Source organism: Heliconius melpomene, chromosome 12, assembly GCF_056956725.1.
Source record: "Heliconius melpomene rosina isolate 202511_hmr_F chromosome 12, ASM5695672v1, whole genome shotgun sequence".
Lineage (NCBI taxonomy): Eukaryota > Metazoa > Arthropoda > Insecta > Lepidoptera > Nymphalidae > Heliconius > Heliconius melpomene.
In genome coordinates, this window is record NC_140400.1 from 13,883,774 (window position 1) to 13,907,943 (window position 24,170).

Here is a 24,170-nt window from a genome sequence, read left to right on the forward strand (position 1 = left end):
GTGGACATAAATTTTCCTTTTTACTGTCCCGACGCTCTAACAGTCTCTGGTGGGATGCAAAAACGCATCGCATTAGCGATTCCCTCGATAACCTCAAACTCCAGTCGACGTATAATCGTCGGACACATTGAAGTTGAGCTAAATTTAAATGTTTTCGCGTTAAAATTCACCATGGATAGATGAGAGGTGTACGTGAGGTGCCTTCTGCTTTTCCGTAACATATTCATGGATATAGTTTAATATGTAATACTAACTGCCATTACTATCTACGCACCATTACCGCGCCCTCGCGCCGAGGTGCATTTATCTCGATGAACTCACAATCGTTAAAACGTGCTGTAAATTCCAAGTATGCAATTAAGGGGCTGGCTCCCTATTTTTAGCCGATAAGTTTGCTTTTTTTCTCTTTAGAAGGCGGGCAGACGAGTCGCGGTGACCGGAGCGTCGTAGACATAGCTTAGGAATAAACCTAGACGCCACGTTTTTTATGCCTCCTTTTTAAATTACCTTGTCATTCATTTGGTTTCACACGAAAGTTGTATTTTTACATCGTACGTATAGTAGAATTTTTTGTTGAGTTTATAGAGTCCGTTGCTCCCAAATTGAACTTGAAAGGATTTTTATTTTCTATTACCGTAGGTACTTATTGAATATTGAAGCTTGTTTGTCACTTTTTTTTTTGGTATTTTCAAATTCCAAGTAATCTCTAAAAGTACTGAATTACTTTTTAAGTTTTGCAGTTGTCGCTATCAACATTTCTATCTACTATTAATTATAAATTACTAATATATTCTGATTATATATTTAATTGACTTATTAATAATTTGTTTACATTTTTATTTGCACTATCTAGCTCAATATAATTGGAAGACCTTAACGGCAGGTAAACATACGAGGCCTGTAATTTATGAAGGTTTGATTATATAAAACTAGTCTGGAGTGACCGCGTATACTTGGGAACTCTTGATCGTATATTAATCGAGTGGTTCGCGAGTGTGTGTGGTGATTATGCCGAGTTACGTTCTTATTACCTTACTGTAATGAGTATTTTGTCCACGTACAGGCTATTGCCCATGACTTTGCACTTGAGAATAATTTTACTTAACTATTATATTTATAAACGTTGGAAGTCGTCGTGGCGTGGGCACAAGCGAGTGACTGTAACGCGACCTGTGTGGATTCGATTCTTACTCGACGGAATGAATTATTATTTATTAATATTTTCGTTTCTTCCTTCTAGTACCAAAATTCAAAATTCAAAATTCGGTGGAAAGTGGGGAACGGAGCGTCTCTTAACACTAGGTTCCCTTAGCCTACCCTGCTTTATGCGGGATATAGCGTGAAGCTGAAAAAATATATTTATCTATTACTTATTTGATATTCGTTAATTTAACATAAAGTAAGGTACGTTTGTAAAATGTCAATGATCATTTCCTTGCGATAGGCGTTATCAAAAAATAAGTCTTTTTTATTTTAATTAAATCATATAAAAAAAAACTTTCTTGTGCCAATACTTGAATTATCTACATAAGCAATTCTTCACTCTATTTTTCTAAAATAAATCACCTACTTAATACAAAATGTTTATGTAATAAGAAAATATAAGCAGCAGCTAATATTAAGATTTAAGATAATTTAAAAATAGCAAAAGGTGCAAGAGCTTGGATTTCATGTGAAATTAACTATTAATCTTATGAGGCTAAGTTGAAAAAAACAAGCTACTTACTTATAACTACGGTGGTACGATTGAAGTTATTTATTTCGTAGCATCGTAAATTACTTATATGGAAAATAAGCAATGAACCATTTTAAAGTTTGAAGGTTTTGATGAATTGGTACATTTTACTGTCGAAGATCTTTTATTATAGGCTCGATATGCATTTAAATAATATTTTTATTCATATAAACACACTTATACTTTACTGTTATTTTTCTAATTGCTTAAAAATATTTTCCGTAAAAAATTATAAAAAGATAGGCAAGGTGTGATCATATTTTAAGAGGCTTCTGTAACTAACTTGTGTTAATATCTTATCTCTTTACTTTACAGTTTCCGACGCCTGCTGTAAATATTTCGGCAACAAAAAGCACCGCTACACAAAATCCATCTAGTTCTTTAGAAAATACCAGTATCAATTCAAATTACGGGTAATTACTATTTAGATTATATATCTCCACTTCTTTACCTTCACTATTTTAAAATACGCTGTCACTATGTCTGTTTATGGGCTTAAAATTGATATACATCTAGTCTGCCGTTTTTAATTATAATTATGTATTACGTATCTTTTTTAGCATTCAGCAGGTACGGCACTCCGAGATAGTTCCTGGCACATTACCTGATAAAACAAATAGTCTATCCAAAGGAGCGAGAGCACTACTAATGCGATTATTAGAAAGGGATCCTAAAGTTCGCCTGAGAAACTTGCGGCAGCTACAACAAACTGCATTCTATATGGGATTTAATTTTGAACATATAAAAGTTAAAAAGGTACTCTGCAACATATTTACTCTAAGTTATATCTGTTAGGTCGTTAGTTAAGAATTTTATCAGTAAGATATTTACGTTTAAAAAAACTAAATAATTTTACTTTGAAATAACAAATGAAATTTATTTTGTTTCAGGTAGCTCCTAAGGAAGTTTTTGACAGTCATTTCAGTGATCACGCCCACATTAATTCATCATTAAGTGAGACAACAAATAAGGATCTATTTTTAAAATTTGATCAACCAGCTTTATTATTATAACCATGATTCTAAGCATACTAAGCATAATATATAAAAGTTAAGGTATAAATATTTATTTATGAGCGTAAATATTAAATAACAATATTGTAAGATCTGTTTCAGGTGCCATGATAGATTTATAGCCTCAAATATATACCTAAATATAAAAATAAAAAATATATATCATTGATTTTATTTTGTACGTCCTATGAACTGAATATGAAATCTTTAAAAATAAAAAGAGAACTATGACGAAATTTAAAAAATTAGGAACACGATAACTGTTTTCAATATAAATAAAGTCACACATTCAAATTATTTTTAATTTTTTTCCATAATATGGTTTATGGAAGTTGTCTTAAAAATAATAAATTAAAATTATTATTTATAAAATATTTTATGTGTTTATTTTTTATTTTATGTAGTTCTGCATATAAAATTTTCTTAGTCTGTGGAGTGCATAGATGTAGATAATAAAAAAATACAAAAAAGTTTATTTACCAGTATAATTATGTTCCTTGCTATTTACTATTCTAGGAAGCAAATAATTATTGTAAACTTTGTTGTTTAAAAGTATTTTTTTAATTACTCCCGTTAATCCCTAAAAAAAACAACAAACAAAATAAATATTTGAAACAACTAAAGTACATAAAATTAAATGCTACTTTTTATTTATTATTTAGTGATATAAATTGTCTTGAATAGGCAAGTAAAATATATAATTTATATTGTTATTTATTTACTGACAATCATAAATATAAATATTTACAGTGATAGGTAAGATAGAAAAGAAAGATTAAAATCAAAGACAAATTTTGTCTACGAAACGTAAATCGAATCGATTGAAAATTTTGACATTTGATAACATTGACAATTGTAAAGACATACAGTAAAAAATTTCAATCGTAAAAATGGCTTCGTTTTTGCATAGAGCTGCGTGTTTGTATGTTAAAAACAACGCTCGCCTATCTTCCCATGCGGCAACGGCTGGAGGACATGGAGGTAATTTTGATGATATATTTTTTCATACATTATGTAATCGCATAACCTAGGGAACTCTTATCTGTTTTTCGACAAACACTAACTATAACATATTTAACTAGGTGGCTGGAAACTGTGGAGGAAGTTGTCCTTCTTTTTAGGAATCCCAGCTGTAGGACTAGGTATGCTGAATGCCTATCTTGCTCATCAGGAGGAGCATCATGAGCGACCTCCATTCGTTCCTTACGAGTATTTGCGCATTCGCACGAAGGTTCGTTTCTAATATTTACATTTATTTATTATATTCACTGTTACTACTCTTGCAAAAACACTGAAGTGATTAAGTAATGTTGACTTAAATATTATAATAATAAATAATCTTCACCATACTCTATAAATACCTAAAATGAAAATTTTCTAAGGAAAAAAATTGTAATTATTTAAGATTAAATTAAGATTATTTGTCCATTGTAGGCATAGGAGAGTCTTGCTGTAAATGTGATGGTTGAGGGTTCAATCCGCATACAGGGGAAAGAATTAGTGTTGCTTTTTTTTGGCTTGCCAGAGCAGGGTAATAACCCTGCTCTGGCAAGCCATTCATTAGTAGTATGTCTTGTGAAGCTGAGAAAAATTATGGTTCTTTCTATGAAAAGAATGCAATGAAGCAAAACTTGTTTTGTCTTGTATTTTTAATGTAGTCAAATTATTTATTTTTAAAATTTAATGTGGACATATTCTCATGGCTTATCTAATGCCTTACTGTTTTTAAACCAGTTGGACAAAGTATTGAAAGAAATTGAAATTGAATTGAATATTGAATAGCCATGCCTATGTAATATGTATATTCATATTATATGTTATGTCAAACCATGGCTTGATATAATATATAATGCTGCCTTGCGTAATATAAATGTGTATACTATATATTTTTTATTTTTCTTTTACTTTGGAGTGGTAGAACTGTAAACTGCATGTTGTCTTTACAGAGCAAAGAAATGAAAATAATTAAAATTATTCCCTGGAGTGAGGACTGAATACACTGTGTTACTCACTGCCCCTGTTGTCTAAATATTATATTAATACAAAATATCTATATTTTCAGCGCTTCCCATGGGGTGATGGCCAGAAGTCTCTTTTCCACAACCCCCATGTCAATGCCTTGCCCAGTGGCTACGAAGATGAGCATTAAATAATATTCCGACTTGATAACATGTATTTGAAATATTTAGATTAAATTAAAAACCATGGTAAGTTACAGAATAAAAAGTTAATAAATCACAATGATTCTTTTATTTTAAAGTAACAAACAATGAATATAGAAAACTATTATAAATAAACATTATATTCTAAATTCTTAATATAAATTGAATTGAATATAATTAAAGATTGGGCCTTTTGGTATTGGGGATTAGGGTCTATGCTTACACTGCTTTATGCGGTATACTACGTGAATCTAATAAAATACTAATTTAAATTTATATGAAACACCTACACAATTATTTGCCACACAATATGGTTGGCTGGTGGAGTGTTCTTTAGTGTTAAACCCGCATTTTGTGCTTGTATATTATATTGATGTGTGGAATAATAAATAAATAAAACAATTCATTGTTGGTGAATAAGAATAAAATATGCGACAAATGTATCCTTTTCTTATTATATCTATTTATAGAACTTCGTTAAATATTGTTGACAATACTTTTTGGTAGATATATTTTGCATAGAAACTGAAACCAAGTAAAAGAAACTGGAAGTCTGAGCTGAACCATTTTTTTTCTGTATGAGACAGAAGGAAAGTCTTTTCTTAATCTTTTTTTTCAAATATATTCATTGTTTTGTAGCTTCACGCTATATCCGGCGCACAGCAGAGTAGTCAGCGAGAACTTAATGCTAAGACATTCCCTTTCCTATTTTCCGCCGAATTCTGGAGGCATTGTGTGTTGAGTGGCAGATATCAAATATTAAATCTATTTTTTATTTTCTTAATATGTTTTGTGTTAATATTCAATTCACCGATAAATAAAGGCCTCCCTTGCCATTATTCGAGATATAAATTCGTATACCGTATGATTTCTATTATTTATCGTTAATTTTAGGCGTTTAATTTTAGGTTAGCTTTATTAGTCAAACTTACAAAACATTTCTAATACACTAAACTGGCACGCCTAATATTAATAAAATAAAAATTACAACGTCGATCTGTTGACATTGACATCTTACGAATACTTTACAGTTGACAGTTGACATGACATTTATTTGCTGATTGGGCAAATGAGTAAATCAATGAATTTCGTAAACAAAATATAATTAAATTGAAATATTTATACTGAGACATGTTCTTTGTGTCGCTGTAAATGTGTTATAAAAATAAATAATTATATTTTTTTGTTATGTGTTAGTCTGTTTTATTTTTCGTAAAAAATCCAATTTTTTAAGTAAAACCTGTAAAAGTGGGTTGTAAATCAGAGATGTAGTAATTTTTATCCAAATAACAGTTTCATATTACTAAACTTATTAATCTTCTATTGCAATGGCTCCTATTTTAAAAGAATTTAACAAAGCGTGTTGGTCGGAAGTTTATAATCGAATAATAGGTGCAGTAGTGTACTTGGATGATTATAGTGCAGAATGCTTACATTGGAATGGGGGATTGTTCAGTCTTCTCACTGGTGGAGCATCCGCTGTGAAATCTTTATCACCTTTTGAAGTAACTATCTGTTTTTTTTATGTTCACTATTCTTTATATTTTAAATTAAAAACATGTGATATATCTCTTTTATCTAATTTTACAGTCATCTGGAAAGGAACACCGAAAAGCTGTATTTATTTCACAAACAACAAACACTCAACTTCAGTCTATTAGAGAAATCATTCTCCATAGTGATTTTACTCATTGTATTTTAATATCATGTGTAAGCTTAGATGTGGTTTACATGGAATTAAATGAAAATAAAGATGTTAGTGACATATTGGCATCTGGACGAGCACCGGCTGAAGCTACTAAACAACTTGAAAGCATGCTTTTGGAATGGCTTGCGAAAACTGTATGTATTTATACAATACTTATATAATAACAAAATATGATATAACACAATTATGCCTTTTTCACATAGAGATAGGGCCAGAGTAATAGGAGTTGATCATTACTTTCTTTTGTGGGGAATAAATTATATTTATCATTTTCTCACCCTGATAATACAGTGTTACTGTGGATTCATATCTCAAATTTGAGTGGAAAAGTAAGAATCAAGTGGCATGACACTCCTTGCATGATTTCTATACCAATAGCTGCGTAACTTTTTTTCCCCCATATGGTGTTGATTGGTGGAACTGCACTTTGCATACTAAAGGAAAATGAAAATAATTTAAATATAATTATCACCCTGAGTCGAGATTGAACCTACAGGTCACACAGCACCACAATGGCATCATTAGAACAATAAATTCTCTTGTACTTATTTTAGTACATTAAGTCATTGTATTAATTAGTGTTTTTTTTTTCTTTCAGCAATGTGTTGTAGAGGTTGTCTATTCACCAATCTTTGTGATGTGTCCAACAAGTACTATATTTTTAACACCTCCATATGCAAATGTTTATCCTCTATATGATGGATATATAATGCCTGACAGTCCTTCTATCGATTTATACACTTTAAATAATGATGAAAGGCTGTGTTCTAGAAGACTGGCAAGCAGTTTGAATAGTATGCTAGAATCAATGAGAATGAAAGAAGATTTATTTTTTATGGGTGCATATAGCTCTATAATTGCTGCTATATTGGAAAATTCCCCAATCTGCACTTCTAGAAGAAAGGTATATAAATTTTTTTATTTATTAGCAAATTAGGTAAAGGAAACCCAGTGTTAACATACTTTGTTTGAGATTTGAAATTGCATGTTGAGTGAAGCGAGTCAACACTGCACTTTCTCTTGTTACCAAAATGAAAAAATGGAAATATTTTTTTGACTGGAAATCAGACCCTCAACCATCATGCCTACAGTCAGATATTTTGTTTCAATTTGTTTTGTTTCCTTCAATTGTGTTCTAGGCTTTTCTTCATAATATATATTTTTCAGAATTGTTTGAATCCTGTTTCTGTCATCATAGTAGATCGTACATTAGACCTCTGTGGGGTTACAAGTCATGCCAGTGAGTCAGTTCTTGATAAAATAATGGCAGTACTACCAAGGTTTCCCGGACATTCTAATGATATTGCTGTGGATATGTCCCCTCTTTGTGAGGCTAATGTGTAAGCTACTTGTTTAAAAATGTTGTTTATAATATGGAGCAGTGTATGACTGAAAACTTGACATTTGTGGGTTCTTTTCCCAGTTGGCAAATATAATTGTGCTTTATATAGAAAGTTAATTTCACCTATTTAGGAAATAATGTTCTTGTCATAACCCAAATAAAAAAACAATTGAGTAGTATTTGATCCATCATTTCCACTAAACATTATAAATGTGAAAGTTTTTGAGGGCTTTCACTAAAACTACTGAACAGCTTTAGGTTAAATTCTGTAGTAATATAGCTACAATTTCTGTAGTAATATAGCTACAATGTATGTGACGAAGCTGAGTTTTTTACTAGCTTTCTCATAAAGTCAGATAAGTCCACTTCAACAGTGTGATGGTTTGTACCCCAGTTTGATTAACATTAAGAAATTGCCTAATGTTTTCTAGATTCGCCCACCCCCAGGATTTACAGTTAAGCCCAGGCTGCCTCCATCACCCCCAGGACGAGTCCTGTGCACAAACATATGATCACATGATAAATAAATCCCAAAAGGAAGTTATGTTTGATCTGTACAATAAGCTGTCTAAAATAGACGTCCAAAAGTCACCTGGACTTAAAACACTTTTGAAAGTCACACCGCAAAGTGTTGAAAAAATTGTTTTGGCTGCTAAAGGTAATTTTCTTATCGTGTTTTGTGTTATGGTATAATATATTTGATATTTGGTCATACTAATTATAAATTAAAAATTGATCATTTTTAAAATAACAAAAAATATTCCAAAGTTTCTGTATTCAGGTTTTTTATTTACAAAAAACAACTTTATAAGACAATGTTGCACTTTATTCTTTACTCTGGTTAGCGAAGTAATGAAAATATTAAATATTTCATTACCTCAAACCTATAATCTGTTATGTTTGCAGACAAGGCAAGTCACTTCTCAGTTATTTGTGCGTGTAACTTTCGAAATACACAACATGTTATATTAATGTCGACCAAGTATGTCAAGCCGAGGAATTTTAACTATGTAGGAAAAAGAAAAGATTATTGATTAGTTAATTATATTACATTTATAAAATGTGTTAAATAACTGTTATTAATCATAGGTATTTTTATTTTAAGGTAATTACACTATAATACCAAAACATTTAGGTGTGCTCCAACAATCTCTAGCTATCGTACAAACGTTGAAGTCACCGAAACGAGTCCAACTAGAATTACTTATGAATTTGGAGAAACAAATTTTACAGAATCTTGTCACTAGCAGAGACTCTACTAGTGTTTTGCATCAGGTTGGTAAAAGAAATATAATACAACGCTAATTATTTAAAAGTATACTTGGATACTTTTGTTTTAGTTTTTTTAATTAATAAATTACAAAAGCATTGCGATATGTTGTCGCATATGAATATGTGAAGTTAAATATTATAGAAAAACGTATACGTGACATTGTTGACTAGTTACTAGTCAACAATGTCACGTATACGTAGTATTCAACACCTCCCTCTTACTAAATGAGGAATAACAAAAATAGACAGTATGACCAGATGCCAATGATGAAACCATGATGCCAGATGAAAGACTGTTCTAAATACTAATATATCACTTACATCTTTATTTTCATTTAATTCCATGTAAACCACATCTAAACTTATTAGAATACAATGAGTAAAATCACTGTAGAGAATGAATTCTCTAATAGACTGAAGTTGAGTGTTTGTTGTTTGTGAAATGAATACAGCTTTTCAGTATTCCTTTCCAGAAGACTACAAATAAATAAAAGAGATATATTATAAAATAAGAATAATAAAATTCGAATAAATTGCTCTAATTGGAATATATAACGACCGCATAGCTATATACTATTGATAGACTACTAAGCCAAAAAAACAAAAATAATGTACATAAAAACATTTACTTTACGAATTCTAACAGAAATAGATAATTTCATATGTGATACTGATAATTATATTTTATTATTATTTTACAATTTCAGATAAGTCATCTAATAAAAACTCGTAAAGAAAGGAATTTACCGCTAGAAAACCTCCTAGCACTTCTAATCCACGTGTATTCTTTGACCGGTAACGAAGTAACATTTAATAAGCAGCACGAGGACAGCTTGCGGGAGACGCTTAGCGTCGCCATATTTGAAGACCACGACAGTTTACATTTGAGTGACCTGGGAATTGTGTCGCCAGAACAATGTGAGGATATAACTAATAAAATTATGGATAAGCTGCTGGATATCGCTCAGATGAGGAAGATACTGAATAAGTGAGTTAATTTATATATATGTATTTGAATAAACGTTAGAGACCGTTGAGGCGCAGTAGTTGTAGCCTTTTCTGGTTGCCACTAGGGGGAATTCATTATTTTTATGGAGTAACAAGACAAATACGGCGTTGGGTTCCGCCACTCAGAACGCAATGGTTTGTAAATTGAAATGGAAAGTGGTGGATGGAGTTTGTTAACACTATACTAATAGTGTTCACTCTATTTCGCAAAAGAGTCTTGACCGTTGGATGATTGTGGACTTAAATGTTTTTATTTATAAGTCTACCAATGAAAGTACCAAGTTGGCAAAGCAAGGTAGTTACACTACACACTATAGTATTTTACTATACAGTGTTTAACTCGGCATCGTTTTGGGTCTTTTCAACCATATTCTTAAACACATAAGACAGGTTCATGATGTATGCGACATTGAAATACATTTTTTTAAATGTGTAATGATTTTTTTTACGCTTCTTCTACATTTGGTGGGGATAAGCTAGTGTTAAAACACTTCTATCTCCACTTAATAAGAAAATATTAAAAATATGTTTATATCGTAATTTTCCAGGTATAATTCAGTGTTGAAGCCATGCGAGGCCGGCACCGGTCACGAGTACCGCGGGGTTCTACAACAGCTGGTCGACGATTTAGTTAATACTGACCGACCAGATTTAATTGACCTGCGTCATAGAAATGAAGGCATTAAGGATTTGTTGCGCAGTGGGTTCAAGTATGTAACATTTTTAAATCTCTTATTACTTGCCAAGTTATTTATATACTTGTAAAGTTAGTTACTTGCATATTTATTTCTTATTTGCTTACTTGCTCAAAACAATGTGTAGTGGGAGGAGTTACGAAATAATTTTATTTAGCCTGATTCGAGAAATATTCATATAATAAAAATAAACAATATCCCAAATAATATTTCAACTTATAACCGCTGCATAATAAACACCTGTGCTATACAAAATAATTATGTAGTTTATTTTTGAATTAATATACATATTACGTATATTAGAGCGGTAATAGACTCGATGGCCACTCGGGCCGATGAATTATATTTATTTCCTCGCTTTCGTAATGAGATAAAGCTCAGTTTTATGTTCAGCCATTCAAAATCGTGGGGAATGGAGTGTCACTCACAAGGTTCCCTCTGCCCCTAACATATTCAGGATACAGCATGAAGCTTAAATTAAATAATATATTTATAAAATTTTCTTTTACAGTATGCTGACAAGTAAGAAAAAAAATGCAAAACACCCACTAGATAATCCCACAGTAATGATTTTCGTGGTTGGTGGCATCACTGCGGAGGAATGTAAACAGTTACACAGGAGTGTTATAACTAGTGGCATTGATAATGTGGTTCTAATCGGTTCAACTAAATTTGTAACTCCCGTGGAAGCCATGAAAGATGCATTTTTAGTTAGTTCCTAAATATTATTTTTTTTACTAATTTTTTTTATACTCATATTATTTATTGTATTTTGACGTTAATGGAGTCGCCGGTTCTATTCTCATTTTGGGTTATTTCAATGCAGCCTTTTTGTCATTTGTTAAGGCAAAAAAAATGTAATTAAAATAAAATAAATAAAAATTTAAATATGAATTATAAAATACTTTTGACTGTAAAAAGGCTCTGTGTACTGAGTTCGATTCCTACTCTGGAAAATATTTACAACTATTAATTTATTTTCATATTCTCGGTCTCATAAGCAGGCATAGCGCGGCGTTGTGGTCCGCCATTCAACATGCAATGTCTTGAATCCACGTAGAAAGTGGACCATGAAATGTATTATTACTAGGTGAAGCTGAAACGGAAAAACTTTGGTTTTTATTAGTCGTTGATATTTAAATTTTTATTTTTATGCATTTTGTCATTTTAATTGTAAAGGCAATTAGATTAAAAAATCATCTTGTTGTGCTTAAAAAAATATTTTTAATTCAGAATTTTAACTATATTATTAATATATATTTTTTTAAAAAAAAGTAAACATTTATTTGATGTTGTTTAATAATTATAACACATTTCTAAAGTTTGTTTGTAGTCATGATGTAAATTATTGTCTGTATATGTTTATTTATTAAAAATTATGATTATTGTTTAAAAATCTCTTTAAATGTATATATTGTTGAGTCTGTTTGTAAACATAAAAAGAAAACCTTTAAGATTATCTTTGTATTATAATATAGTAATAATTTCATCTATATTTAACGTATATATATATAGGTATGTTATATATTGGTACTTATATGTTAATAATAAATGCAATGCAATTACAATGCAAACAATCATAATTGTGCTTGATATTGATTAATGATTATACTAATATTAATAAGCCAGATTATATGTTTATTAAGGCCAATCGTGGCGGGCTTAACACTAGGTTCCCAGGTTCCCTTTCACTACTGTGCTTTGTGCGAGATACAGCGTGAAGATAGTCGTATAGTTGTAGATATATATAAAAATAATATATGTGTGATAAAATTTTTTGAATGATGGTTTTTAATAAAAAAACTGAAATGTTTCCAGTGTTTTGATTTTACACAAGGATGCCTGACTTAAGTACATAAGTAGTTTTTACTTTTTAGTTGATACAGTACGGTCAAACAGTCGTGGCTGATCAGAAGTTATTTTTTCATTGTTCACTCACATCAAAAACTTAGGAAAAATCCTAGAATCAAATCTGCGCAGCTATCTACGGCTTATAGGTGGAATTTAAAATAAGTTCTTATTATTTTATGTGCAAACAATGAGAATGTGCAAATAAAGGAGATGAAATGTAATAAACATGAACACAAAAAAAAAAACAATGGAACTAAATTTTAATATTTTTTATTTTTATCGAAATTATCATGTCAGATATATCGTGATAAATACATACATTCGAGAATAATATAATACAAACATAAGCTTTGATTATTTTTAAGTAATACTTTCTTGTACCTAAACATAATTAAACAAAACTAAAAACAAAATAAAGATAGCAGTAGTAATGGCGTTTTATTTATGCTTTTACAATTTTAAAAGATTACTGAGAAATTGAAAATAGTTACAGATTTTAGGCAAATACAAATTTTTCATTTGCTAGTGTTAGTATTTCTATTGCGAATTAATGACAAGTAAAGTATGAGCTCGAAAATACATAATTATTGTCATTATTATATTACACATTAGAGTACGTACTACACAAAAATATATAAATACATAGATAGATTTTTAAATAATGAATTGGAATAAATATAGAATTGATATAAAATATCTGTTATATTTTGTTTTACAATACATTTAAGTAGTAAATAAATATATTAAATTATATGAGTACAAACTATTTGTAATTTATACAATGAAATATTTACAAACGAATAGTTTTGTGGTGAAAAAGGTAAAAAAAGGAAACAGTTTACTGCGTCATATTAATATCAATGTATTTAATACTTTTTAATTAAAGCTATAATATTATACATAATATAAATTGTATAGTATTGAAATATTTTAGTTTTAAGTTGAGGATGGGATACTGATAGTAGGTATCTATTTCTTTGAATATGTTAAATATCATTTTGAAATGCAACCTACACTACGGTATAAATAATATTGGCAAACTTTACCCGTTTCTTACTTATAAAATAAAATAGAATATTTGAGATATTGAACTTAGTTTATTAAGCTACTAATTTTCATATAAGTAATTTTCAGATGTGCGTTTTTAAAATTGCAATTAGTTATGGATTAAAAAAATATGCCTTTCCGTTAGAAATATATACACAAATATTTTAAACAATATAATAGTTTTCTCAAAATCTTCTAAAAAAAGTCTTAAAATATGAAGATTTCATCTAATAATCTTAGGATATATCTACATCAAGTTACGTAAGCTGTACAATTTGAATGTTCAATGAAAGTTCGACGATGTAGATTTTAGGCACTGTTACTATAGATTTTGTTTTAAGCGAGCGTTATTTCAGAACTCAACGTCGCGCTTTATCTTATAGCTAAAGTGAGGGAATAAAAATAATTTAATCTCTCCAATGGGTATCGAACTCACAGCCGTCGCGCTTTACAGACAGACGTGCCGCTGCGGCCATAATTAGTTTAATGAAAATAATTGCAGGATTAGACGTATTTGATTTGCTTACACATGAAATATTAATAAATAGTGAGAATTCTATGTAACTGTATTTGTAGTTATCGATAATGAGATTCAATATACTCAGTTTAATTCCATAATACTTTAGAATTCCACTGATATTTTTTGGTAAAGTAAAATATTTGTAAACTGAATTTGTATTAATTATTTAATAGGAAAAATTGGACTATATTTATAATTTAAGTTTTTAGTCTACTCCAGCAACATCACCCCCTTTCCTAAAGTCCGCATTTGCGAAGATTGCAGTTTTATTTCTATATAGCGCACATATGTTAGAACCGCGGTTTCTATATCGCACCATTCCATGTCCTTTAGCTCGTAGGCCTTCAACAATATCCTGGAACGAAATTAAAGAATTGAAAAAACCTTTTTATATTAAAACTATTAAATAAAATAATATATATAATATGGTTGATGAAAATGGCTTTGGCTGTAAAAATCAGTTTATTAACAAAAATATCAAAGAAAAAATTGATTAATTTGCATATAATAATAGAATTTCTTACCTCGGTAACTCCAAATTCATAATTAATATACATTGGGGATATTTGGTGGTGGATGCGAGATTCGTCTACCGCTTCCTTGATGGTTTGATCGAACCATAACTTGCGTATTGTTACCTGAAAAGTTTCAATTTTAAATTTAATACAATTCTGAATTGAATTACCGATGTAAACAATTGATAATATATAATATTAATATTATATTTATTATATAAGAACTATACTAAAATAATTATTACATAAAAAATGCTTTATTTGTGATGTTTGAGTATATATATAAGTTTTTTATTTAAATAACCATAATATATTTACCAAAGCAACAGCTGTAATTATCTTCGTTCCTCCTGAAGCACCAATCACAAGTTTTGCATTGCCATTTCTATCGACGATAATGCTGGGACTCATTGAGGAGAGCGGCCTCTTTCCCGGGGCAATGAAGTTTGCTGGAGTTGGTTTCAGACCAAAATAGTTGGTGATTCCAGGGGAGGAGAAATCGTCCATGACATTGTTCATAACGATACCAGTGTTCAGTGTTGAGAAGCCCGCACCGAAACTGTTTATTTTTTTAATGGTTTAGATATAGGTACATTTATTTTTAAAAAATAAAATATATATAGAAAAAATAGGTTATGCGGAAATTTCATAACATATTTTATCAGCTTCACGCTGTATCCCGCACACAACAGGGAAGGCAGAGGGAACCTATTGTTAATACACTCCGTTCCCTATTTTCCGCTAAATTCTGGAGGCATTGCATGTTGAATGCGTCGACACCATAGCGAAGAAATGAAAATATAAATTCACATAAATTACTCACAGGAGAGTTCAGATCTATACATTTTTTGTTACAAAATCCACTTACTAGTAATTAATAGAGCTCGTCATAGAAACGGCATCCCCATTGCTCCCTATCACTGATATATGCGCGGTGCCGGAATCAGATTTCTGGTACTCGGTAGCTCCGTAGTGGGCGGTGTCGTTACTGGTCGCCCAGTCATTGATATTTAGTCTGACCTCCATTCCATAGTCCGGAGATGTAATGTTACTTAAAAACTGTAATTTTTTTAAAATAGTTTACTCAATACATTCATATAAAGTCGACTCGTATAGATAATATTATGAAACATTTATTGTCTGACAACAAGCGCGACGGGTGTATGGTTCCCCCTAAGATCAATGTATTATTCTAATTTACTTCACTATTTGTAATAAGACAAAACGAAATATTCCAAAAATTGGGCGGAAAATGGAGAACGGAGTATATTAGCACTAGGCTCTCCCTGCCTATCCCTTGCCTGCTGCATGCAGCATACAGCGTGAAGCTATTTTAATAATATTTATTAGATTAGATGGAACTGTTAAATGTGATATACCTAAATCATTACTTTTATTTAGACTATGCCTCAGAGCTTTCGTTTAATGCACTTTTTATAGCAATATTTTGGAAACCAATCAATGGGGATATGGCCCATGCAATTGCAACGAATAGGTACATCATGAACTAAGTGAATATAAACTTCTGATAATTAAAGATTTATAAAGACTTATAATTAAAGATTTAAAAAATAAGAACAAACCCCATTTAAATCTAAATAGTCCAAATCGCCCAACTTGGTTCGAGCTGCAAACGCATATTTGAAAGCTTCAATTATCCTGTGGTAAGTGAGTATCTTGCTGTCTGTCCCGTTAATACTGTCTGAGGTGAAGTTGTAGCCACTGAGGATGTTCAGAATGTTGACCAGAACAGCGCCACTGCTGGGTGGTGGTGGAGTGTACAGGACGTCCCCATTGCTTAGTGGCACTGAGATAGGTTCTGTGATCTTTGCTCTGAAATTATAAGTTTTTAGTTAAATAAAGAATACAACGTCTTACTTGTAATTTATTAGTTATATTAATTTTAGGCCATAAGTGCAAATTTAAAAAAAAAGTCAAAAAATGAGCTAAACAAATAAAGCCTTATCTACTTATTAAAATTATTTCGTTATAAAAAAACCAATTTCTCTTATATCTAACATCAGTGGAATATTTTTTACAAATAAACTACTAATTATACAAGTAAAATATGTATTTAAACATAACCATAGCGCGATAAGTTCTGAACTCTATATGCCGGGCCGGGGCAATTAATAACACGTGATGTCAGTGGAATAATAAACTGGTCTGGACCTATGACAATGTTACTTTTGATGCGATTCGTCATTAGGCATCGAAATAAACAAATAAAGTGCGAGTCGGTCTCCCCCGCCGAGGCCCGAGGGTTCCGTATCAATGTCACGTTTGTAGGTCAACGGGAACGTCATTATAAAAGCAGCTTATTTTGTATGAAAATTGAAACTACAAATATAAATTTGTAATGGAATTCTAAAAAAATACCTGTTCGCAAAGTAAATGATGAGAAAATATAAAATTTAGAAAACAAAAGAATTTCCAACAATAATTATTTTCGTATAATTTACATGAAGATGTATGAAGAGCGAATCAATGATATAAAGATAGTGGGTACAAAAAGCATCAGAAAATTCAGCTTCACGCTGTATCCCGCACATAGCTGGGTAGGCACTTTTAACACTAGGTTCCCTCTTTCTGCTGAATTCTGGAGGATTTGCGTGATGAGTGGCAGAACTCAACGCCGCGCTTTGCCATCAGAAAGTTCAATGATTGTTAATAAAATGCAGTATTAATAATAGTTATTTTGATATAATAATAATAGTTTTAATAGTAATTTCTCTGTTACAATCTTAAATAAATATTTCATAATTTCGATTCGTTTAAAATCATATTAAATGTATGAGTCATCGTACCTATATTTTTTTTCTCTATAATTGTGCAGCTGTTATCAAAAAAATATTATTCATTTGGTTCTAGAAATAATAAACATGGTAAGTTCGGTGTGAAAACAATGATATCATTAACTCGTGTCGCAACAATTTGTCATTTTTATATTATGATTAAAATCAATTTTCGTTCTGAATATTAAACTGGTAAATTTTTTTCTACCTTGCGCTGTATCCCGCATATACCACGGTAGGCAAAGATAAAGGCAAAACCTAGAGTTGGGACACTTCGTTTCCCGCTTTTCACCCATTTTGTCGATTGTCCATGTGTCCATGACGCGATTTGTGAAAATGTGGGTAATCGTTCCCCCGAGTAAATATCCAACTCACAACTGTCGCGTTTATAATTAGAATATTCATGTTAATATTGTTTTTAAAATCATATTACAATTCCATGAAGGAGTTCGATAGAGGACGATAGTATTATTTTGTATTGCAGTAGGTACTTACTTGGCTATTATACATACATGTCGTACAAAATAAAAAACTAAAAATTTAATATAAGCGTACTTTTACCCATACTATATTTAATTGTAAAATATTTATAAAAAATATTATTGTTTAGTGTTGTTCTTTATAATTATAAACCGGTGATATCATAATCACTAATCAATTTTATTAAGATTATACAAATGCCCATCGAATAATAATTGTTGGTAAACTAAAAACAAGGCCACGCAATCGTAATAAAAATAAATAATTTTGTTATCAAACGTGAAAAAAGTCACGTTTACTTTAACGATGATTTTTAACGCTTTTCATTAAAAACAAAGATATTTATACCTATGTACTACGTTGTATTGTTTTTAAGAACAAAAAAATAATAAAATCTTGTAAATAACACTATTAAAGAGGCATTCTCCTGTCTTTATTACAAGCGACCAATAATAATTATATCCATATGTTTGTTTAATAATGCCATTTCGATATTATCATTGTTGGATTTGAAATATTATAAATATATATTATAATTTAATTTTGTGGTCTCCTGTGTAATAATAACTGAGGCATTATCGTTCCATGCTTCGCAGAGTACATGTTGTGGACAAAGGAATATAGCGTATTTTATTACGATAAGGGCATAATAATGACCTATCTATTAACACACAATGATCTATTATTACACATAAAAACACTATTGAAGCTTACAGTGTGTTAATATTTTAAAATAAAATCTTTTATAAGTAAATATGAAGGTGCCGGTTGTCTGATAGCATTGTTTTGAAATAACCGATAACGAGTGGCTCAGCCTTGTTTACTAAACGTAATCGTTCAACATCTTAAAATAGTTCAGATAATTCGACTTTATTTAGCCTTACTTAATATAATATTATGAAGGGAATTTCGATTGTAATTTTAATATATTAATACTAAATTCCCTGCATTTTGAAAACTATTGTGTTACTTATATAGGTAAAAAAATAAAAACGTAAATATATTTTAGGGTTCCGTAACTTTTAAGGAAAAGAGGAACCCTTATAAGATCTTCTTCTCTGTCTGCGAGAGAACAAATAAATCGACATTAGATAAAGAAAATATAAGTAATACTTACTCATAATTTCTCAAATCTTCCGCTGTTATAATACTGCCAACTCTGTTGAGATCTTCCAAGAACTCGACAGCGAGGGTGCCGTTGTACAGTTCATCGCCACCCTTCTCCGCTATAATCCTCAAGGTGTTGCAAAACGCTTCACTGGGCTTGACTATCGTGCCTGATTTGTGGAATTTGTTCTTAGCACTGTTGAAATACTTTTTCCTGTAAATGGAAACAACAATTTGTGTTTTTCTTTTGTTTTTAATTAATATTTACTAATATGGAGGTGGCCCGGACGGAGTGGCGAGAATTAGGGGAGGCCTATGTCCAGCAGTGGACGTTGAAAGGCTGATGGATGGATGGAATATGGAGGTAAAGACTAATTTATATTTTTAACATGCATTTTCAAATTTGTAGCTGGAAAAAATATTTTAAAAATATACATAAAATCTAAACTTAAAAATTTTCACTCTGTTTTACTTTTTCTTTAAAAAAAATTTTTGCCGTGTGTATTTGATTGGTAAATCATTTTATAATGGACGAAAATAATATTAGGTAAATTGCGTTTTTGTTAAGAATGAAAACTAAGGTAGGTAAGTATACACTTTTTATAAAAATACATTGGAAGTAGAGATTAGAGAAGCACGTGCTTTGCGTCGCTCCATGCAATCCTATTATGATTTGCATGGTGAAGCCATAACTGAGTATTAGAACTCGTCACGCGTAAAATATGGCTTTAAAGAGTTTCTTTTTTAATCTTTTACAATTTTTAAAATATAAAGAAATATTGGCTCCTTAATTTTAGCAATAGTTTCTCCCGATGGATACGATAGTTTATAAATGCATTTTGAACATAAATAAAAATATTTTAATATTTCACTAGATTACGAAAATAAGACGTAATTTGACATTAAACGATGTTTTAAATTGAATTAGCCAAAACGTACACATAGATTAAGTATATATATTTTACAACCTTAAACATTAAATTCCTTCCGCATGGCCTTCACAAATGAGTCTAATGTGGCGTGAAAAATGTTTATAAATCGTAGCTTGGCAGTTTCACGCAGCTTTTCCCGCATACGATGTTCTCTGTACTATATTGGGCTGTATAAAACCATCGGTATAAAAATTGGTTTAGGTTATGTTCAACTTTCCAAAAAAGACAAAACAAAAGAGCATCTTATTTTATTTATCCATGTTCTTTATATAAGTGCGTTATTGAATTATAATTATTATATTTGATAGCTTATATTGTATCATGTATCACTTTGGAAATGTAAGCTAATATTATTGTGATCATATGACACCAGCTATTCTATTGAATAAAAAACTATCGTTTTTAAATGTAAATTCAGAGAATTTGAAATGAACAATAGCATTTTTTAGGTTCACGCTTTGCCCCGCTTTCTCCGCTTTATGTTGAATGACGGAACTTAACGCTGTGCTTTTACTAGAACAGCGGAAATAAGATTGAGCACATCACGCATATCTAGCTAGTAGCTAGATCCCCTAGTGGGATTTCAACTCACACCCACGATCAGAAAGACACATTCCATTAACGCTACGACGCTGTCAAACTGATTGAACCTACGAACTAGTTGAAAAACATTATGCCAATTGGTACTTCTACATGAATGTCACAATGTTTATTCACTGTTATATGCGTCTTAATTTTTTAATACTGAATCATTTTTTTTGTCTGTTTCTGTCATTTAAATGTTCACTATATGTACATATTTAGTTGTGTACTCGATATAAGCAGCGTTGTGATGCAATTGTAATGTGAAGATCTTTAAACCTTAGCTGGTTAGTTTATATTTAAATTTTTAATAAATAGATATCTCCGGGAAGGTTAGGCACAGTACTGAGTGGGGTACCTACAACAGCAACGGGCATGCTATATCTCTCAGTCATTAAAAAAGGCAAGAACGTAAAAACATTATGATATTTAAAAACTTTTCATTGCCACTTTCATAAAATATGATGCGCAATTATAATAATAATTAATTCTTAGAAGAATTTATTATAATCTGTGCTATTATATAAATATTTTCTTAGATTTAAAAGTAAAATTTTACATATAAATTTTATTAAATAAAATTGATGACGAGACAATACACATTACAAGGCCTTTTCCTCGTCATTAGTTTGCTTATTTCCTGAGACCAATGACTGCAGGTTTTTGCCTTGTAAACAACTTGGGAATTTTCAAAGGCACTTTATCATCGTCCTGTCTATACAAAAATACTTCTTTTGTTGCGTAATAATAATCTATTGATTGCTATCAAAATCGCTTTATCGACACGTTTAATTTTAATATAATCAATGTTATTACGCATTCGTTTACTATTACAATATATTTATTACTTTTTTTTGAGCTTCATCCCTTTATCCCGCATTTACCAGGGCAGGCAGAGGGAACCTAGAGGGAACCGCCGAATTTTCGAGCCATTGCGCGTTGACTGGCGGAAATCAACGCCGCGATTATTGTGTATTAAAATAATCAATCACATTTACGTATCACAGTGGTAAAAGTGTAAAACTACACTCATAAGTTAATTAGTAAATAGATCGGTTTCACATTGTTCAGAGGCTTACCGCAAGTGTGGATCATTCTTGATGAAAGGAGCACTCTCGAGTCCGTCGTAAAGAGCTTTCGATATCGGATATCCATATTTGCAGAACTCCAGAGTAGGCTTGACCAGCGTACTCCAGGGAAGTTTACCCCACCTTTTATGCGCGGCCCACATCCCTCGAAGCTCACCAGGAACACCCACTGCTAAAGGACCTGGGTAAAAATTATGTAAATAAACTTTTAATTTAAGAAAAAGGATTATTTTATTGCATTTATAGTAAATATAGTTAATTGAGAAGGAACGGAAGTCTCTTAACTGGAATAGAAAGTGCTAAGACTAGGTTTTCAGGTTCCTTTTGTCTATCCCCTAAAAAAATTAAAGGAAAAACTAAAATCATAATTTCTTTGTCTAAATTTTATTTTAAAAAACATAAAAGTTACAAGGACTTTTCTTAAAGTCATTTTTTTAACAACAAAAAAATGATAAGGATTTTATTTATGCTATCACATCCATAAAGACCTATATTCCGAACATATTAAGTATAGCATTAGAGAAATTTCGTAACTTACATACATATGTATTCTACAGAACCAGAACAAGTGAAAGTTTAGGAGAAATTTCGCACGAAAGTATTGTGAATTTATACTCGCAACGAAGCTTTTAAGCTCGGTTAAGATAATTTTATTAAGGAGTGATTAATATTTATTGGCAATGCACCCTTTATTATCGCAAATAAACGTTTTAATTTTTTTTTTCGCTTTCCCGAATTATGTAGTGCAAAAATTAAAAAGTTTAAAAAAAGTATATTATTGAAAAAAAATATTGGGCACACTTTTTTAGTTCTGAAATAAGTAAATCATATATTTAAACATATATTTTTTTATACAAAAATAATTATTCATATGTAGGTTCATGAAACTTTAGTGCAAATAGTGTATCTATAATTCTTTACCTAGAATGATTATTTAACCTAAATGACGGTCATCGCACTGAAACAATACCAACGTCATTGTTTCACAATGTTTTATATAAAAACAACAGGTAGGTATATTTAAACAATTGTTTATAACAATAAGAATTTAATTCATTTATAATAATGATGATGATCCACATAGATTTGGTCTAGATAAGATAATTCGAACTCTTTTTGTTAATATATATTTATAATTATAATTTAATTCCTAAGTATGTTATACACATTGTGTTCTTATAATAATACAATGTTTTCGAACTGATTATATGAGTAGAATGTGGAAAATTACTTAAAAATATAAAATATTTAATTTCCTCGAGTGAGAATCGAACTCACAACCTGTAACGTTTTAAGTCACGGGCCTCAAAGGCTCAAATAAACATTTCTTTTAAAAAATATAACAATCAAAAATAAACAATAGTTTAGTTAATTCAATAATACATACATACGTAGCTATCACTGATAAGAAGTATTTAATTTTCATAAAAAATCGTTCTTAGATATGAAAGAGGTTTAACAATTATATACTATATTTTTGATAATACTTTTTATATTATTTAATTGCTGGATACCCACGTCATAGCTTCCTAGTTAAAATATAACACTCTCTTTGTATTATAGAAGATAGAACGAGCTGAATTGGCAACAGACAAAGCAAACGATAACCCAGATATACCTAATATTAGATCGACATGCTCTAAATTCTTACAGAAACGATTACAATTTTGACGAACCAAATTTATGCGATATAAATGTAAGAAAACTAGTTATTTAACTATTTACTAAATATATACATAATTTGTGGCAAAAGTACCCAAATAAAGGAATTGAAATGTTTGGTGAAGTATGTATTGATAGTTGATATCTTTCTGCTTTTTTTTAAGCTTGTATGGGCCGTCTAGTAACCCCGTGACGTTTTTGGCTTTCTTAACCCTTCCCCACCCCCTCGATGATACAGACGAGGTTTAATGGTAACAACGGGAAAAACTACGCCTATTTTATCACTCTATAAGGCGCAGTTCCACCGCGGAAGCGATATAAGCGGGGAATGCTTAGGGGAAACGGGCTACTTTAAAATAAATTAGGTTTACATTTCCACCAACAAAGCTTGGATGGAAATACAAGTATACAGTTTATTCTCGCGAGTTCAACGTAGTCCTTAATGACTCGTACCGCTCGTACCTGTATTCCATATCTAGCAGGGTATGCAGAGGGAACCTAGTGCTAAGACACTCCGCTCTTCACTTTCCGCCAAATTCTGGAAGCATTGTTTGTTGAGTGGAAGAATTCTATGTCGCGCTTTTGCTGTTACCAGAACGGGAAAATCTTAACATTCCATTCCCCCCCAGTGAGAATCAAACCCACATTCGTCGCGT

The 24,170-nt window shown here is 30.8% G+C and overlaps 4 protein-coding genes across 8 annotated transcripts in view; 3 read left to right on the forward strand and 1 right to left on the reverse strand.

The window, feature by feature from the left end:
* Positions 1 to 2,908, forward strand: part of S6KL (ribosomal protein S6 kinase like) — a 41,439-nt gene extending 38,531 nt beyond the window's left edge. Inside the window, exons 8-10 of the mRNA XM_085195085.1 lie at positions 2,051 to 2,148; positions 2,296 to 2,491; positions 2,626 to 2,908. Of these exons, the coding sequence (XP_085051211.1) occupies positions 2,051 to 2,148; positions 2,296 to 2,491; positions 2,626 to 2,748 (417 nt within the window). The 3' untranslated portion in view covers positions 2,749 to 2,908. The remainder of the gene's footprint in view (positions 1 to 2,050; positions 2,149 to 2,295; positions 2,492 to 2,625) is intronic.
* Positions 2,909 to 3,553: 645 nt separating this feature from the next.
* Positions 3,554 to 4,989, forward strand: LOC146534048 (cytochrome c oxidase subunit 6A, mitochondrial-like). Its single transcript, XM_085195095.1, has 3 exons — positions 3,554 to 3,729; positions 3,831 to 3,979; positions 4,811 to 4,989. The coding sequence occupies exons 1-3, from the start codon at positions 3,639 to 3,641 to the stop codon at positions 4,895 to 4,897; spliced, it is 327 nt and encodes a 108-aa protein (XP_085051221.1). The 5' UTR covers positions 3,554 to 3,638; the 3' UTR covers positions 4,898 to 4,989.
* Positions 4,990 to 5,959: 970 nt separating this feature from the next.
* Positions 5,960 to 12,748, forward strand: LOC146534049 (sec1 family domain-containing protein 2-like). The gene is made up of 9 exons (XM_085195088.1): positions 5,960 to 6,415; positions 6,501 to 6,752; positions 7,217 to 7,522; positions 7,786 to 7,958; positions 8,392 to 8,618; positions 9,066 to 9,235; positions 9,940 to 10,220; positions 10,789 to 10,950; positions 11,447 to 12,748. Exons 1-9 carry the CDS (start codon positions 6,239 to 6,241, stop codon positions 11,655 to 11,657), a joined length of 1,959 nt encoding a protein of 652 aa, XP_085051214.1. The 5' UTR covers positions 5,960 to 6,238; the 3' UTR covers positions 11,658 to 12,748.
* A 292-nt stretch (positions 12,749 to 13,040) lies between these two features.
* The window catches only part of LOC146534050 (glutathione hydrolase 1 proenzyme-like), a 31,057-nt gene continuing 19,927 nt past the window's right edge, over positions 13,041 to 24,170 (reverse strand). For all 5 annotated transcript variants that reach the window (XM_085195091.1, XM_085195094.1, XM_085195093.1 and 2 more), the window contains 7 exons: positions 21,844 to 22,033; positions 19,261 to 19,464; positions 16,452 to 16,701; positions 15,737 to 15,927; positions 15,187 to 15,427; positions 14,878 to 14,991; positions 13,041 to 14,708 (listed from right to left, as the gene is read on the reverse strand). In XM_085195091.1, coding sequence (XP_085051217.1) covers positions 14,559 to 14,708; positions 14,878 to 14,991; positions 15,187 to 15,427; positions 15,737 to 15,927; positions 16,452 to 16,701; positions 19,261 to 19,464; positions 21,844 to 22,033 — 1,340 coding nt within the window. In that variant the 3' untranslated portion in view covers positions 13,041 to 14,558. The remainder of the gene's footprint in view (positions 14,709 to 14,877; positions 14,992 to 15,186; positions 15,428 to 15,736; positions 15,928 to 16,451; positions 16,702 to 19,260; positions 19,465 to 21,843; positions 22,034 to 24,170) is intronic.